Source organism: Mirounga leonina, unplaced genomic scaffold (genome assembly GCF_011800145.1).
Source record: "Mirounga leonina isolate KUSES-001 unplaced genomic scaffold, KU_Mleo_1.0 Mir_99, whole genome shotgun sequence".
NCBI lineage: Eukaryota > Metazoa > Chordata > Mammalia > Carnivora > Phocidae > Mirounga > Mirounga leonina.
This window is the reverse complement of record NW_023270971.1, coordinates 6906812-6926036: the sequence shown is the minus strand read 5'-3', so window position 1 is coordinate 6926036 and position 19225 is coordinate 6906812. Positions and strand designations below refer to the sequence as shown.

The window sequence follows — 19225 nt, the reverse complement described above, 5'->3', positions numbered from 1 at the left end:
GCCCTTTTATTCCCTGGTTTTCTTGTTGGCAAAATGAGGATACAAATGACTCCTGAGTCACAGAGAGATCATGATGATGAAATGAGCTGACACAGGCACTTACCACAAGGCCTGGCATACAACAGGCTCCTAAGACAGTTCCTATCATCATTGCTAGTATATACATTGCTGCCCATGAAAAGTGCATCATTAACTCATTAGTAATCAAATGTATTTTGACGAATTATCTTCCCCCAGGCTCCAACTGGAGGTCCTCAGCATTGAGACTGGGATCCAGAGCATATATATCCCTGACCTCACTGATTCCCATCAGTTACGTCTTACATGGGAGCTTCTGTTCCAACTCCATTTCATAAAGCAATGTAGCCAAGTCATTCTGAGGAAGGCACCACAGTGGTGAGATTGCCAGAACACCTCAGTCCAAGGGTGCCAATCTTCCCTCAGGTCAATTTTACTCCTCTGATGGACTGCCTGCATTGATCACTGCTTCTTTGGCTGAGCTACAGATAAAAGGACTGGGTTGCATTTAGAAGCCAGGTTTTGTTGTTGTTGTTGTTGTTTTTAACTTTAAAAATAAAAAATTTTTTTAAATTTTATTTTATTATGTTATGTTAGTCGAAGCCAGGTTTTATGAGAAGCACTTGCTTTTAAACTGGAATAGCACTCCCTGCAGTAAGAGGAGAGGCAGGTGGGTCCAAGACTTACCAGGGGAGGGACAGATTCATCGCCTGTCTCACATTTATTCTGAAGCTATGTCAACTAAAATGAATTCAGTTCCTCATTCACACTGGCCACCTTTCAAGGATTTAACAGCTACCTATGCTTAACGGCTACCATCCTGGACAGCACAGACCCAGAGCACCTCCATCACGGCAGACCTTCAGTGTCTGGTAGACAGCACTGTGAGGCAGCCCCTCACTGGCTGAATCTGCCTCAGGTCCACGGATATATAACTTTACAACATTATTATCATCCCCAGAGAGGTTAAATGATAGAAAGTGACAGACCTGAGACTAGAATCCAGGGCCTCAAGCCCCTGGTATAGTCACATCACAGAGCTGACGATTAAGAAAAAATGCAGGGGCGCTGGGTGGCTCAGTAGTTAAGCATCTGCCTTCGGCTCAGGTCATGATCCCAGGGTCCTGGGATCGAGTCCCACATCGGGCTCTCTGCTCAGCAGGGAGCCTGCTTCTCCCTCTCCCACTCCCCCTGCTTGTGTTCCCTCTCTCGCTGTGTTTCTCTCTGTCAAATAAATAAATAAAATCTTTAAAAAAAAAAATGCAAAATGATACCCGCAGGAGGGAGAAGAGGGGAGCTGGCTGATCAGCAGAAAGAGCCTGTCTGTGAAGAACGGGAGGAGTCAGATGGTGGGTTAACACTCACAGGGATACACCGCAATTGTTTAGCAGAGAACCGGTATACAACCAGCCCTGACTTCTCTCTGCTCTGCAAAGGAAGTAGGGCAAGGGTTTTGAAGCCTGATGACAAAAGGGAAAAGTGCTGCCCACTTTTCATGGGCAGCAATGTATATACTAGTATACATACTATATACAAGTACTAGTATATATACTATATACAAGGATACTGAGTCTCAGATCTGCCTCTGCCACGGTATTACAGCCCCGGGGGCAATGCCTTCCTCTTTCCTTATTCTAGTGTCCAACCATAATGGCAAGTATCCATTAACACCTTCAGTGTTCTGAAGCCTTCAGAAAGTCCACAGAAAGTATAGGCTTTTAACTTGCCCTCCAAGTTAAAAATAGTCTGCTTCAGCCGTTAGCTCTTTCTAAATAGAGTTGGTGACCTCCCTCAGATCTTTAGGATTGAATTTGGAGGAAAGTTAAAAATATAGAAAGCTGATGACAAAATGATGGCTTTCTCATCATGGGCAACCGAATGCTCAACAAGAGTTGATCTGCTGTGTGACCCGGAAAAGGACACCTGCCCTCTCTGGGGCCTGGGTCTGCATCCGCCTACTGTCAACATCATAGTGATGGCTCCCATGGTTCCAATTCAAGGGAGTAGTGAGGTGGCAATGGCACCGAGGCAGCAATCAGAACTGAGCCCTAGGAGAAGCTGGTACAGGAAGGTGGCTAAGAGTGTGGGCTCTGGACTCAGAACCTGGGCTCTAATCTCAGCTCCACCACTAACCAGCCAGCTATTTAACCTACTGCTGAATAGGGATGGTCACATGAGATCATTCACATAAAGAACTTACAGCACTAAGTGCACAATGAATGCTTCATAAATGTGAGCTAATGCAACCACCAGTCCTAGCACAAATGAGCTCACCATTCGGAGCCTCAGCTCAGTCACCCATGAGGTCAAGTGACTGTACTAACTAACACTGGGTGGTCACTGAAGTCTCACCCAGCTCTGAAATGTTAAGGAACCACACAATGTAGGTTTAGTCACTTAGGAATGTGTTCTGGGGTATGTCCCTCAGCTCACTGTCAACTGGGAAGCACCATGTACTGCTCAACGGTGGCACAGCAGAGCAATGGGATTCCTCTCCGAGGACACATGGTTGTGCCAAAAACATAGCCTCCAGCCTGCCTGGTTTTGTGTCATTAAAGGGAGTGTGAATTAGTCTTCTGGTACCAGCCCCTAGTCTCCATGAATGCTACAGCCCACTCAAGAGAAGGGAGACCTTTATCAGAGACAATGAGCCTGAGGAGGAGAGAAGTCAGATGACCTGCCCAGGCCCTCCCGGCTCTGAGTCTGCCATCCCCCCTCTCTCCCTCCCATTAACCTGGAGGACATATGGTACTTCATGATACAACTTAAGTGAGGTCAGATGTGTTCAACTCTATGATAAGAATTAAGTGGAAACAGCAACAGAAGCTTATATGATCAGAATCTTTTCTCAGATTAGACAGAGATGTTCCACTTCATCATGACATTTTAAAAGCAATCTAAAAACTTGTCCTTGTTTTTACTATAAAGGACATACAAGATAAGCTTGCTTAACAAAAATATCTTTTAAAAGTGGCTAAACTTTTCTCTTAAAGCCAGGATCACAGGGCTGCAAAGGCCGTCTTCCTGTCGTAGCTGGACCAGACACCACAACTGAACCCCAAATAAAGCCTGACACTGGAGAAAGATAATGGGGGAGGGGTGGGGAGAAGGCAAGAATTGTGAGCCTCCCACTAATATGCTGGGGAAAGAGGAAGACAAGAGGACCCAACCAAATTAGCACAAATAGCCCCAAGGGCTCCAACAGCAGGGGTACCTGTTTTGCCCCCATGCAAAATGTGGCCAACTAGTTTTAGCTAATTCCAGAGAGAGAATCAGGTACTTAAGAAAGATATGGGAGCAACCAAAACCTCTTGTAGCATTAAATGTCTTTACTCTGAGTTAAAGCCCTCTAGAAAGAGAAAGAAGGTAGAGACCTCAGGAAGCAGCCAACCAGGAATATCCTGCCCCTACTCCCTCCCCGCTCCCTCACAAGAACACCCCATACAGAGAGGAAGACAGCACACTCCTAACTGGCAAGTCACCGCCATCTGCAGCAGCCTGGCTGTGGCATGTACAGCAATGGAGGACTGAGGACAACTCAGCTAGCCCATGTGATTAGTCAAGAGGGCCCCACTGGTGTTACAAAACATCTTCCCTTTGGGTTAAGAGACACTTAAAATATGATCTTTTTTTTTTTTTTAAAGATTTTATTTATTTATTCACGAGAGACAGAGAGAGAGAGAGAGAGAGAGAGAAGCAGAGGGAGAAACAGGCTCCCAAAGAGCAGGGAGCCCGATGTGGGACTCGATCCCAGGACCCTGGGATCATGACCTGAGCCGAAGGCAGACGCTTAACCATCTGAGCCACCCAGGCGCCCTAAAATATGATCTTTTAACTGCTGAAGCAACACAAGGCAAATGACCATGTTTAGAGAAGGAACTGATTGGGATTCTGGAGCCTGTGGTTTTAGATCAGCAACAGAAAAGCTGACTTATGCACTAGAGAAGAGAAAGCACTTAAGAGAACAAACACACACTTAGAGAAATATGTTGGACACCTACAGCCCTGTGTCCAGAAGCTCTTTCTGCTGTTTCACTGTGATTGATGCTGGTGAAGCCTACCTGTGTTACTCTAAAATGTCTAGAAATCTACCTTGAAAATTAACAACAGTCTTGAACACAATATATAATCTCACTTAGTGGGAGTATAAATTAAGAAGTACAAAAGCAAGGAAAACAACCTACATGTCCAACAGTAAAGGAGTAGCTTAGTAAATACAATATGCCAATATAATGGAATATCATGTGGCCGTGAAAATATTTATGAAGGATACGCATATTCATGATATAATATCAAATAAAAAGCAAAAGACAAAGTTCTGTGTATATTATGCAACGTGCAGCCATGAGGAGTAACACAGAAGATAAAACGCAAAAAAAAAAAAAAAAAATCATTTTGTTAAGTCAGTGGGATATTCAGAATTTCTTCTTTAGTAACCCCAGATCTAGACATTCTTGAAATGTTTTTACATTAGCTTTTTTTTTTTTTTAGCAATATTTTGGTAGAAATTTAAAATCAGGCTTGAAGCAGTTGTGTAGAATCACAGTTTAGACTTGAGAGAAGCCTTAGCAATCAGATACCCTGCACGTCTTACAGCTGAGGAACCTGAGGCCTCTCTCAGGAGGGTTCACAGGGGCCCATGGTGCACAGCTCATTAACACTGCTGCCCTCTGTCTCTGCAGCTGCAGGATGGAGAAGTGTGAGAGGCCAAAAGGTGCCGAGAAGCCACTCTGTTTGGACCTGGGAGCTTCATACTCGATTGGGTCTGGCTGTTTGGAATGTTCTACAACTATGCATTCCAGTCCAAACAGGCCTTTTAATTGATATTGTTTTATGTTATTGCATCTTCAACAATAGGTTTTTGAAATGTTCATACTTCACTGAAGTTAAGATGTTTCATGTGGCAAATGCCACAGAGAATTAACACAAACCCCTGAAGGACAGGTTAATGCCTCATGGAACCCGAAGAAACGACTCTTCCTATACCTCTGAACTCCCTATGGAGTCAGCCTCTTCCAGCCTCTCCTACACAAACTCTGCACACAGGTGACCTGCTAAGTGCAATTCAAACATATGGGCCGGAAATAAATACCATTCCATATGCAATCACAACAAAATGAGCACCATTCCCTGACACGCATATTCCCCTTTCCCCTCCTCTCCAACAGTCTGAATTAAGCACCAAAAAGTAGACACAGCAGTCTTTGGGTTTGTTCCCTTAAAGAGAGTGGTAAGAAAGGTAATTACAAATGGAAAAAAAAAAAAAATTAGTCTGGACCAAATTCACCTGTTCCCCTTGGGGGGTGGAGGGTGAGGAAGAGGAGGAAATGTTGGGAAAAAGGACAAGAAAACACCATAAATAGCAAAAAAACCAAACTGCTATTAAAATTATGGGTATAACTGAAAATAATCAGTTCTAGCAAAGTTCTAAAATCATATACCAATTAACCTTATGCAAAAAAGATCTGAAAGTACAGAAAAAAACAAAAACAAAATAAACTCACATAAATACATTTAAGTTGGTGCTACAGTAAAATGCCTCTCCTCAATCCCACAATCACTTCAAAGTCTCCAGGGAAGGTAAGAGAAACCCGAGTGCTCAGAGATGAAGAGGCCACATCATTTAATAGGCTGACTGTGCAATGCTAAGTCACAACAGATCACAGAAGGGGAAAATAACTGAGTAAGCTTGAAGATCAAAACCAGCTTGTATCCTCTGAGCGTCACACTCTTCAAGGGAGGTGAAACCCCCAGACAGAGTCAGGAAAAGTGAAGCAAAAACCAAGAGACACCTAAGGATAGCATGAGGTCTGTGAATCAGAGACTGCTGGCTCCTGTGGGGCTCAGGGGAAAGAAACCTGGCAGGAAGTAAGACATATGCTACTGGAGGCTAAGCCAGGCTTGAGAAGAAAATGGGGCCAGGAGAGGAATCAGGCCCAGCATCACTGCCCCAGCTCTTTAAGCAGGAGTAAGTTGGTGTCTAGGCAGTTAGAGCACATTTTACCTAGACAGACTTACCTTTTCTAGAGGAATCACTTTGAAAAAAGCCAATTATCTGAATGAACTACCCCCACCCTTTCTTCCAGCGCCCTTTGGATTCCAGAATGGGAACACTGAAAGTTGTCATCATAAACACTGTACACATGAAATGTCTCTTCAACACTTGGAAATCCATCCACAGAGAAACATATATATCTGAGTCAAAGCATCGGGAGTTGCAGGCAGAAGACAGAAGCAAAATCAAGAGTACCTTAGCATATATTAAGGCAAATTACTGGAAAAGCAAGATACATCACATTCTTTCCTTCTCAGTTGCTCTGGGGCAATAGTGGCCTATGGGTAGCTCCGGGCACAGGATTAGCTGCTGAGTGGTCTTTTCCTATGGATTGGACTAGACAGGGCCAGAAGGTATGCAAAACAGAGGCTACATACAAGGACAAGTGAGATTCTTGATTGCCATCAACTTGCTGGAGTTGGCAAAACCAAGCAGTCCACCCTCTGCCTGGCTCCTACCCAGCCCCATCCTGTAATAAATCCTTAGATAGAATGCTGCCCAACATTAAATCAGAAGGTCCTGGGAAGGCATTAAGTTCCTTTGCTCTAGGGAGTTCCTTCCATACAAAGATCCAGGACACTACGCTTCACCCACATCCTTGAAGTACAATGAGAAAGAGAACTGCAGGTGCCTTGAAGAAATCTGTTCCAGGACAGGCATTAGTCCATTTCCTTGAGGAAGTTCATTTTGGGATAGGCACGAGTCTGTTCCTTGAGGAGATGCATTCTGGGATAGGCACTATTTAGTTCCCTTGAGGAGGTCCTACCTGGTATAGCCACCAGTCTGTCCTCTTGAAGAGGTCCATTCTGAGATAGGCACTAGGCTATTCCCTGAGGAGGTCCATTCTGGAATAGGCACTAAGCTATTTTCTGGAGAAGGACCATTCTAGGGTGAGGTACTAGTCTGTTCCCTTGAGGAAGTCCATTCTGGGAGAAGGACCATTCTAGGGTGAGGTACTAGTCTGTTCCCTTGAGGAAGTCCATTCTGAGATAGGCACTATTGCTTCCCCTGAGCAGGTCCTTCTATGACAGGCACTCGTTTGTTCCCTTAAGGAGGTTCATTCTGGGATGGGCACTAAGCTGTTCCCTCAAGAAGGTCCATTCTGGAATAGGCACTAACGAAGGCCTTTTTAGGATAGGCACTAGTTTATTCCCTGAGGAGGTTGTTTCTGGAATAGGCACTAGGCTGTCCCTTGAAGAAGTCCATTCTAGGATAAGCACTAAGCTATTCCCTTGAGGAGGTCCATCTGGGACAGGCACTAGTGTGTTTCCTTGAGGAGGCCCATCTGGGATAGGTATTAGTCCATTCCCTGGAAGAAGTCCATTCTTGGATGGGCACTCATCTGTTCCCTTGAAGAGGTTTATTCTGGGATAGGCACTAGTTTATTCCCCATGTCTAACCTCTACTGCCCTCCTCTTGCTATCAGTCAACCCATAAAGTCATTTCTGATTTTCCAGACTATGATCAAATGCTAGACAACTTTCACATCATTTATCCCTAAAATGCTCCATTCTGCTTCAATTTAAAAACCACAGAGACCTATCTTTATTCCAAAGATAGAGGCTTGGACTGGATAATTTAAGAAGTTCCCAGAGAAGTCTCAATATAATAAACCAAGACATTTCTTTTCCCAAAACAATACAATTTTTAAAAATAAAATAAAAAGCCAAACATAGCCAAAAAGTGAAATCTAGATTCCAGCACTTTAATCTGGAAAGCAGTTGCAAATTTAAATTGGATATTATAGATCAATTTATTCAGGGGTTCTCTATTCTATCAACTCACAGAAGCTACCAAAAAGAAAAAGAAAAAAAGAAAAATTTATTTTTATTTTAAAATGTATACTGGTTTCAACCAACAGCAAATAAAGTAACATCTTATGTCTTATCTCACACTCCTGGGTGTGTGGTCAGGGAGGAAGAATAAAACACAAAGTAAAAAATCAAACACCTAGGTTAATCCATACAGATTTTCTAAGAAACACATTTAGTATATGTCTAGTATAGTATCATGTAGGCTCAAAAATGAAATCTAAAGGAATAGATTGTCACACTGGGAAATGATTATTTGAAAACACCAATAAACATGCACCTGCTATCAAAGTAACCTACACTCATATGGATGAGTTAAATCGCTCTCTATAGACTTTTACCTTACTCTATCGCAAGGACATGGGATCGTAATTTTATATCTTTGCTCTGAATTATGACCATCACCATAGTATTTTATGCCGTATCTACAAATAAACCACTGTTCTCATTCCCACGTCCTTTAGAGCACGTATATAATCAATTCACTTCACCACCTAGCCAGGCCTCAAATCTGCACCTGAGACAACAGGTCAAGTTTCCTGCTCACACACTACAACTGTTCCACTCCCAACAGTCTCTCGCTCAAGAAAGGCCTGGGGACTGGGTGCCCTTTGGGAAAGCAAACAAAGCAAGTATCTTGTCTTCTACTCACATGTCACGCAGACCAGCACGGTGCGCACAGACAGGTCTACGACCAGCTCCCAGTGCTCGGGCACGCGGGACACAAAGAAGGGGATGATGATCTCAGCCGGGACATAGAACTGGAGGGCATAGGTGAAGAAGATGCCGATGGAGTACAGCAGCTTGACCGACTGGTACAGCCTGGGGAGAGAGCCGAGACACATTCAAAAGCCTGCTCTGCTTCCATGTGCCCTAGCAGCGAGGGGGCAAAATGGTCTCATGGTGAAGTGGCCATATCTATCCAAGTCACAAATGCACGTGGTCCTTTGGACCCAGCAATTTCATGTCTAGGGATTTATCCTGCGGATATATTTGCACATGTGCACAAAAAATTGACATTCAACATATGTCACTGCAGCATTATTTAAGTATGAAAGACTGAAAACAGTTTAAATGTTAACCAGTGGGCAACTAGTTAAATAAATCATGGTGTGCCATATAGCTGTTAAAAAGTATGAGGCAGGGCGCGCCCTCTCCCTCCTCCACCGCTGCCACCTCCTTCTTCTGCCGCTCCTGGTGCCGCTTGCGTGCTCGTTCGGTGCGGACCTGGTACCTCTTTTGTGAAGCGGCAGCTGAGGAGACTCCGGCGCTCGCCATGGCCGACGAAAAGCCCAAGGAAGGAGTCAAGACTGAGAACAACGATCATATTAATTTGAAGGTGGTGGGGCAGGATGGTTCTGTGGTGCAGTTTAAGATTAAGAGGCACACGCCACTTAGTAAATTAATGAAAGCCTATTGTGAACGACAGGGTTTGTCAATGAGGCAGATCAGATTCCGATTTGATGGGCAGCCAATCAATGAAACAGACACACCTGTACAGCTGGAAATGGAGGATGAAGATACAATTGATGTGTTCCAGCAGCAGACAGGAGGTGTCTACTAAAAAGGGAACCTGCTACTTTACTCCAGGACTCTGTTCCTCCAGACCACGAAGACATTCTCAATTAGAAAGCTGCAATTTGGTTTCACCGTATCCTGACTACTACAGTATAGTTTTCTCTATTCTTTCATTTTCCCCTTCCCCATTCCTTTATTGTACATAAAGTAACTGTATGTGCACAAGCATATTGCATTTTTTTTAAACTAAATGGCCAATGGTATGTTTTGATCGACATCAAATGGAGTGGGATGGGGGGAAAATACTGCTTCTGTGAAAATAGCCCCTCTCTCCATTAGTGGCATGCTCAGTCAGCTCTTATCTTTATATTCCAGTAAGTTATTTTGCTCTCACTGTTTAACAAAAAAAGAACAACATAAAAATCCTTGCATACCTTGTTCAATTGCAAAATTTTAATGTTTTTCATTTATCATTGTAAAACCAAGGACAATTTTATAACTTTTTTGTACGTAGCTGTTACATGTAGGGCAATCTGTCTTTAAGTAGGGATAAATTACTCTAATAAAAGAAATGAATCCTAGATAGTTTTCCCTTCAAGTCAAGCGTCTTGTTGTTTAAATAAACTTCTTGTTTAAAATGAAAAAAAGAAAAAGTATGAGGCAGAACTATAGGTGTTGAAATGGAACTAGTTTTGTGATATTATTAAGTGAAAACCGCGTGAAGAAACAGTGTCTACAGTGTGCTATAAATTGTCCAAAAAAAAGAAAAAAGGGGAAAACACTCCCCCTCACACACACATACATATGATATTCTTACATATTCTAAACATCTCCAAAAGGAAATACAAGATATTGCCTCTGAAATGGGCAACTGTAACACTGGGGACTTGGGGGAGGCAAATGGAAATAAACATATACTGTATAGACTTTGAACATCTGCAATCTTTACCAGGGACCTATATCCTTTCAAAAATTAAAACAATTAAAATATAACAGGCCTTTTTATAGCCTCTCCTCCAATTCAGTGCTCCCTAGAATCAGATGGCGACCACACAGCCAAGAAGCAGGAGCAAAACCCATCTTTCCACTCCACTGTGGCCGTCTCCCTACTGCGGCTTCACATGCGGCTTCTCAGGGAGACCATTACGTCACCATCTGGTATCTCTATCTTATCTCATGCCTAGGACTGTGCAGAGTAGAAACAAGTCTGATCCATGAGTACTCATGGATCTGACACGATCATTAAAAGGGAAGGCCACCCTGCCCCTTAGCAAAGCTCCACTTCAAACAGGACCCTCATTGCATTAGGCAGCAAGAAACACGGGCCTCCCCCACCTCGTTGGAAATCTATTTAAAAGTGGTAACTATAGGGGCGCCTGGGTGGCTCAGTCGTTAGGCGTCTGCCTTCGGCTCAGGTCATGATCCTGGAGTCCCGGGATCTAGTCCCGCATCGGGCTCCCTGCTCAGCAGGGGGTCTGCTTCTCCCTCTGCCCTCTTCCCTCTTGTGCTCTGTCTCTCATTCTCTCTCTCTCAAATAAATAAATAAAATCTTAAAAAAAAAAAAAAAGTGGTAACTATAGCGCTGTGAATTGTGCAAGACTGTTGAATCTCAGATCTGTACCTCTGAAACAAATAATGCAATATATGTTAAGAAAAAAAAAAAGAAGAAGAAGAAGAAGGTAGCAGGAGGGGAAGAATGAAGCGGGGGAAATCGGAGGGGTAGATGAACCATGAGAGACGATGGACTCTGAAAAACAAACTGAGGGTTCTAGAGGGGAGGGGGGTGGAAGGATGGGTTAGCCTGGTGGTGGGTATTGAGGAGGGCACATTCTGCATGGAGCACTGGGTGTTGTGCACAGACAATGAATCATGGAACACTTCATCTAAAACTAATGATGTAATGTATGGGGATTAACATAAGAATAAAAAAAAGTGGTAACTATATTGTGTATAATGTGCATTGAATTTCTCTGTGGTTGAACTTAATACCTAGAAGATGTTCTTACCCTATAAACAGGAGAACACCCTGGGAGAGACTGAGTTTGACAAAAGGTCTTACTTGCTCCAAGAATAGATAATAAAAAGGCTTTGGAAAAATCATCTGGTGGTTCTATAATTAAACTCAGTACAACACCAAAGCCTTCTGGAGTGCCAGGAAGTCTGGAAGCAGGATAGTCACCTGCAGGGATGGCTAAATAAATTGTACCAGAATGGAGGGAGAAAGATTAGAGTAGCTGGGTTTGGAGTATCAGAGGAAAGAAGACAGGTGCTTATCTATAGGTTCGGATTATGTGGGCTGCTTCTGTTCCTGCTGATCCATTTATCTCCAGTTATGCCAAGCTACCACCTGGCTCTTGAAAGGACAGGAACATTTGGAAATTTAAAAGCAGGCATCAGAATGAAAGATTTCTGAAAACACTAGCCCATTGCAAGGCTACCACTTGGCTGGCCACCCCACCGATCTTGTCCCCAAACCCCTGCTAGTTAGGGTGTCCTGTGTTAAACACCAACGGCAAGCTGAATAAATGTTTTTCCCAATTTTCTCCACCTGTCCTTGCACAATGCCTCACTGATCAGAGCTCTAAAAACATGCACAGGCAGGTCAACCAGGCCGGCCTGAAAGGTCCTTTTGATCCCCAGGGCACTCAACAAGCTTTTCAGTGTCTGCTCAGCTGCCCTCCACAATGAAATTCTAATCTTCAAAAGGGAACTGTTGCTTCAGACACACCCTGTGATAGCTACCTTTTCATCTTTTTTAAAGGTCTGTTTTATTTATTTATTTATTTATTTATTTATTTATTTATTTATATGAGAGAGAGAGAGAGAGAGAGCGAGCACACATGAGTGGTAGGGAGGGGCAGAGGGAAAGGGAGAAGCAGACTCTCTGCTTAGCAGGGAGCCTGTCACGGAGCTCAATCCCGGGACGCTGAGATCATGACCTGAGCTAAAGGCAGATGTTTAACCGACTGAGCCACCCAGGTGCCCCGACAGCTACCTTTTTAGTTAGCATTTCAGTATGTCTTAGTGTTGCCCTGCAATATAGTAACCAAGAGCTAAGCAAAGTGAGATACAGAAGTGCTCCCCACAAGCCCTCGTCCATGGTGACAGGCCTCCACCTGCACATCAAGCCAGTAACTGCCATGGGAGAGGCACAGCAGAACCTGGGAACCTAGCCAATTCTCCCTCCTCTCTCCCTGTCTATTTGGAATGTTTAAGTGAACTGATGGGATACTTGGCCCTTCCAGGCTCAGATTTCTAGGGAGGAATGGTATTTCAGTCACCTGATAACCAATCCATTTGGCGTACACCTCCATAGGAATTCCTCTTCCCAAGTAGAAGGCTCAGGGCAGTGTCCTCCTTCTGATAGCACCAGAACAGTATTACAAAGTGCTTTCTCATGCATAGCATTTGGTCTTCATGACAACCCTGGCAGAAAGAAATGACTATTCCTGGTTCCCAGAAGTGGGAGCTGAGGCAGTGAGCAGCTGTGACATGCGCAAGTCCACAGAGCTGGACGTGGCAGACCACCTCTATCCTCTACACACCAGTTGCTTCCTGAGAACATCTCCTCATTCATAAAATGCTCAGTCCCCGCATTTAGTCCTCCTTTTAATTCAAAAGTCATCCCCTGGGTGATGATCATGTGCCAGGCACTATGACGGGTGCTGGGGTGCAATGGAGCCCTGCCCTCCCAGAGCTGATCATGTAGGGAGATCACAGTTCGGGTAAATGGACAATTACAGCACTATGGAATAAGATTTAGGCTAGGGTCCAAATGGGATCCCACAAGAGCAGAAGAAAGGGGCATCAGACCTAGACGGGAAGTTGTGGGTAAGACAGCAGAGAAAGTTTCTCAAAAAGAGTGACTCCTATGCTAAGTGAAATAAGTCAAGCAGAGAAAGCCAATTATCATATGGTTTCACTTAGTTGTGGAACATAAGGAATAGCATGGAGGATATTAGGAGAAGGAAGGGAAAAATGAAGGGAGGGAAATCGGAGGGAGAGATGAACCATGAGAGACTATGGACTCTGAGAAACAAACAGGGTTTTAGAGGGGAGGGGGGTGGGGGAATGGGTTAGCCCGGTGATGGGTATTAAGGAGGGCACGTATTGCATGGAGCACTGGGTGTTATACGAAAACAATGGATCGTGGATCACTACTTCAAAAACTAATGATGTATTGTATGGTGACTAACATAACATAATACAATTAAAAAAAAAAAAAAAAGTGACTCCTAGACTAAGTCTTCCTGGCCAAGTAGGAATGAGGTGCAGGTAGGGCTAGAACCTGAGTGGGACTAACAGGCACCTTAAAGGTTTTGCCTCAATCAGAGGAGCAAAGGGAAGACTCTCAACAAGGAGATGCACAACTGACTTGAGTCTGAGATGGCTCATACAGGTAACAGAGAACAGGTCTGCAGAAGGAGTAAGACTGAGATAGGTGGAGGGGTCCAAAGGCTCAGTGCACAGCCAAGGAGGGATGGTGCTGGCCTGGGGGTGGGGGTGGCAGCAGTGGGCTAAAGTGAAGTGAGCTGATTAAAGGTATAAGGAGGAGGGGAATCCACATTCTGACCCATTAATTAAAAAAAAACAACAACATCCAGTGTTCCCAGGCTTCTATCCTCCCACACATACCAGCAATTGGGCAGGTTGAGGGTTATACTCCCTTGGATATTAGCTCCAAACTGCAGGTACCCCAGACACCCCAGACTGATGTAGAGGGCAGTGATGATGGCCATTCCCACGTACAGGATGATCGGAAATTTCTGGGGATCCTTCATTTTGTTTTCAAGGGGCAGAACCTATGAGAGCAGTGAGAGAGAAGAGAAAATGGGAAAAAGTAACATTAATGGCCAAAATAAATTGTAATCTTCTCAGAAAAAGTAACTGCTTTATCCCCAGGATTCCCCAAAAGCACATCTATCCTTTACCAGACAGATAAACAAAGGCAAGTTATTTCCTCAGAGTTGGAGGAGATACCCCGCTTCCCATGTGGAAGCGGGGAAAGTCCTGAGGGCGAGGGCAGGCAGGAATGGCCCCAGGACTCCTGCCCAGGCCAGCGCTCTGAACTCCTACTCCAGGGTCCCCATGGGCTGGGGGTGCTCTCTGCCTCTTGGCACAGCCCCGTGGCAGCTGCTTCATGCCCACCCGGCACAATGGAGAACAGACCTCGTCTGAGATCACGGCTCTGCTAACCCGTCCAAAGGATGCAAAATGTAGGTCAGGGAAAGCTGCCACTCTAGTTCCCAGAAACTGTTTCCTTACCTCCAAGAGGGCCAGCAGTGACATGTTAAACCTCTGACTTAGAGAAACGGGGGTGCTGAGGGTATCACAAGTTAGAGGATGGAGAGATTCAGGCTCACAAAATGTAAAACAAAACCCACTTTCCAGATTCCTATTCCAAACCACTGACCTCGCTGCCCTTTCCCTCACAGCAGAGGACATTCCAAAGCAAAGCAAAGGTCCCTTTGAAGACTGGTTCCTCTAGGAACAGGGAAAACAGAAGCTGTGACTGACAGGCTTCACAACCTGCTATCAGCTGCATCTGGCATGGCTGGCAAGGAAAAGCAACGCAGGGCAATGTCTAGCTGCCCCACAAACCGTCTTTGATCTTGTCATGACACTCCTTTTCCTCAAACACTTGCGGCCATGAGGCAGAGTGGGTCGGTGCCAGACGCCGCGGGCCTGCTACAGGCCTGGTGCCGTGAGGGGCGCCACAGCTCCGCACTTCCGACCGGGCCTCAGTACCGCACCCCCTCCCCAGCTCAGGGGGCTCAAGCTGCAGCTGATCCACATCCAATTAGAAACAGTTTGTAAGCTTTCCTTCCATTACCTTTTATGGAGAGTCTAGAGAGCCAGAGAGCAGGCAGCCCATCTCCTCCGTGTCTGCCAGGCCTGGGCCAGTGGCACAAACACAGAGAGAGCAAGAGCACAATGAACAAACAGCGAACAGGGGCCCTTCACCCAGTCACACCCAGTAGCCCTCAAGTCCAAACTAAAAGTCAAAACAGCAGTGTTTTCCCCCCTTATAAAAATAGAAAACAGAGAAATCTTAAAGTAACAGATAATGATGATTATAGAATGACTCCATTTCCAAGCCTTGGCTGATGAAATGATGCAAAGAGCAACTTCTGCACTGCGCTGTTAGGGAAAAATGATCTATTCAGCACAATGCTCCTTAAGAACCCAGGGTCTCCGGGCAGCTTTCCACACTTAACTCAATCTTTTCTTTCCGGTCCCACATACGTGGGGCCTCTTCCTCACTGCTGCAATATGGGCCATTTCAGGTCTCAACCCCAGCAGCAGGAAAACATTGTGTTTGTGAATCAAGGGGAGACATTCTTCCTGGGCACTGAGAAGCCCAAAGAAAGAGCAAAGCGAAAGGTGTTAAAACTCAGGACAACAACTTACACACTGATCACTTAGAAAGCCTCGCTGTGATGTTAGAGCCTTAACCCATTCCATCAATACCACCGGGGCAATTTCTTAGTATTTTGACAAAAAAAACCCTCTCCAGCTTCTAGGTTTTCTTAAAAGTATATAAAGTGGTAGAGAAATCAAAAGAGGATAAAAAGATATTCCATGAAAGGAAAAGTGTCTTCCCTTTTCCTAAGCTCTTGGCCAGCAGAACTAATAATTTTCTTCAAAGAAGAATTCTGGACCTTTACTATGAAAAATATAAATAAAAATCAAATTAGGTACAACTGAGTGGCACATTCCTCTCCTTAAGGAGAATAATTGGGTGAAATCACAGCAATGATGGGGGAAGCTAAGCCAGGAATGAAGGCTAAGGTTATTTATCTACACACAAAAAAATACAGCACATCAATGTTCCAGGACAGAGAGATAATTTGCGTGTTTATTGATTTAATAATAAAATCAATAGTATTATTAATAAAAATAAAAATCATTTAATGCTCACTATGTGTCAGGTACTATGTGAAGCACTTCACACATATCTTATTTAATCCTAACAAATACTAATGATTAAGTTCACTTTTCAGAAGCAAACAATGAAGGCTCAGAGAAGTTATGTCCTTACAAAGTCACACAGCTACTCCTTGGCAGAGCCAGGACTCACCCCTAGTCAGTCTGACTCTAGACCCTGGATTCCCAATTGTCACATATTACTGCTTACTGCACACAAAGGGGATGACTGTGCAACACAGGGGGTCTGAATGTAAACGTTCTTAAATCACATACAATTTATTTTCAAAAGCTAGAGCTGGGAAACTCCAGTGGAATCCCTGAAATGCTGTCCGTTAACTGGCCAATAAGTTTCAGAAGATAATTTCTAATAGCACTTCCTCAGCCTTCCATCAAGCAACCTCAAGGACACCAAGGACAACAGATCATCACAATGCAACTCTTACCATCCCAATGCCTTCAAATGCAAAAATGGCTGTGCCGAAGAACAGAGGGTAGGTCTTCCAGGGCGCCACCAAGGGGAGGCGGGTGGGGTCTGGGATATTCTGAAAGAGAAAATAAAACAAAGTAAAGGTTATACAGAGATTCGAGATTTGAACTCCAACATCAGAGAGGTCACATCTCTTCCTAAATCCAAGATCCTGTGAAGGGAGAAAGTCTGACATCTGACAGATGATCTGGGGGACATTTAGCTTTTGTATGTTTTTCCCTTCAGGCTGAGAAAACCCTACCTGCGTTGGGGAAAGACTATAGCCCAGTGTACTATAAAAAACTCAAATGTTGAAGCTTGCATAAAAATAGTTACCTTCTTTCATTAGGTAATCCCATCCCCAGAAATTTAATCCAAATAGGAAAAAAAATCAAAATATAAAAAAATTAGAGCAAAGTTATTTAATAGTAATTAAAAACAACCTAAATATTCCCAAACAAGTAAAACAAGTTAGTTTACTGCACATCAACCATACCACAGAATATTATGCACTATTTTAAAAGTAAAAATTGAGATAACTAAGTAGCAAATGAAAAACTGCTTATGAAATACTAGAACGTTAACTTTTTAAATTTACATATTCACTATAATACAACTACATAAACACTCCACACAGATAAAGCTGGAAGGAAAGGTGGAAGATTTTTAAAAGAGCTCTTTTCTTTTTTTTCTCTGCTTTTCTTCCTTCTTTCCTTCCTTCCTTCCTTCCCTTCTCCCTTCTCTTAATTCTTTTTTTTTTTTTTAAAGATTTTATTTATTTATTTGACAGAGAGAGACACAGCAAGAGAGGGAATACAAGCAGGGGGAGTGGAAGAGGGAGAAGCAGGCTTCCCGCTGAGCAGGGAGCCCGATGCGGGGCTCAATCCCAGGACCCTGGGATCATGACCCGAGCCGAAGGCAGACGCTTAACTACTGAGCCACCCAGGCGCCCCTCCCTTCTCTTAATTCTTGTGAATGAGTGGACACTTGAAAAATTTTACTGATAAACACCTGACAGGAGTACTGGAACATTTAGGGACAAAATAGAAAAAAAAAAAAAAGCATTTAAAAATAGAGGCAAATAAAAACCAAGGCAATTGTTAACTGCAGGTACAATGTAAAGATGTACAAGCAGGAGGTGCAGACACAGAATTCTCCCCGGCTCACCACTGAACAATAGCCCCCAGTAATGGACAGCATCAAAGGAACAGGACTCAGCATGGGAAAGAAGCTTCTGTCCTTTCAGAATGTGGCTTTTTCAACCATGTGCATACACTGCTTACATTAAAATAAGAATTGATTTTATTTATTTATTTATTTATTTTTATTATTTTTTTAAAATTTTTTTTTTTAAGATTTTTTATGTATTTATTTGACAGAGAGAGACACAGTGAGAGAGGGAACACAAGCAGGGGGAGTGGAAGAGGGAGAAGCCGGCTTCCCGCGGAGCAGGGAGCCCGATGTGGGGCTCGATCCCAGGACCCTGGGATCATGACCTGAGCCGAAGGCAGATCCTTAACAACTGAGCCACCCAGGCGCCCCTATTATTTTTTTTTTTAATTTTATTTATTTATTTGACAGAGAGAGACACAGCGAGAGAGGGAACACAAGCAGGGGGAGTGGGAGAGGGAGAAGCAGGCTTCCCACAGAGCGGGGAGCCCGATGCGGGGCTCGATCCCAGGACCCTGGGATCATGACCTGAGCTGAAGGCAGACGCTTAACGACTGAGCCACCCAGGTGCCCAAAATAAGAATTGATTTTAAAACTGCCTTTACAATGTTTTAAAATTGATTTAACTATAGAGATATTTAGATAAATATGGGTCACACTCCAACAGTATAACAGAATAGTATCAGTGAACAAAAGATCTAATACTAATCTCTGTAATAGGCTTCTCTTTGAAAGTTTTCAAAGCAATTATACTATAGTCTCCCTAAAATACAAATAATTTTTAAAAATCTTTTTTTTTTTCCTGAGCCCCTGCCTATAAAGATCTCTTTATAAGAAATATTTCAGGGGCGCCTGGGTGGCTCAGTTGGTTAAGCATCTGCTTCAGCTTAGGTCATGATCCCAGGGTCCTGGAATAGAGTCCCACATCGGGCTCCCTGCTCAGCGGGGAGCCTGCTTCTCCCTCTCCCTCTGCCTGCCGCTTCCCCTGCTTCTGTTCTCTCTTTCTCTGTGTTAAATAAATAAATAAAATCTTTAAAAAAAGAAAAGAAAAATAAATATTTCAGTATCTGGAATGAAGACAGACTAAGAAATATTTTTGCTCTACAATGAGACAAAGAGTGAAATTGCCCTGTAATTATTCCTGAATCACAGTGCAACTTAAGTTCTTGGAAACAGGAGCAGTCTGTTGGTTAGTGGATGACTGTTGCCCCCGGTTCATACATCATATCTGGCTGAAGTATCAGAGAGGGAATTTCA

At 43.8% G+C, this 19225-nt stretch overlaps 2 protein-coding genes across 5 annotated transcripts in view; one reads left to right on the top strand and one right to left on the bottom strand.

The window, feature by feature from the left end:
• Positions 1 to 19225, bottom strand: part of LOC118006793 (proton-coupled amino acid transporter 1) — a 63229-nt gene that overhangs the window by 22787 nt on the left and 21217 nt on the right. For all 4 annotated transcript variants that reach the window (XM_034999561.1, XM_034999563.1, XM_034999564.1 and 1 more), the window contains exons 8-10: positions 16776 to 16874; positions 14038 to 14204; positions 8537 to 8706 (exon numbers count right to left, since the gene is read on the bottom strand). In XM_034999561.1, the coding sequence (XP_034855452.1) occupies positions 8537 to 8706; positions 14038 to 14204; positions 16776 to 16874 (436 nt within the window). The remainder of the gene's footprint in view (positions 1 to 8536; positions 8707 to 14037; positions 14205 to 16775; positions 16875 to 19225) is intronic.
• LOC118006795 (small ubiquitin-related modifier 2-like) lies at positions 9005 to 9468 on the top strand. The gene has a single exon (XM_034999566.1). It carries the CDS (start codon positions 9020 to 9022, stop codon positions 9446 to 9448), a length of 429 nt encoding a protein of 142 aa, XP_034855457.1. The 5' UTR covers positions 9005 to 9019; the 3' UTR covers positions 9449 to 9468.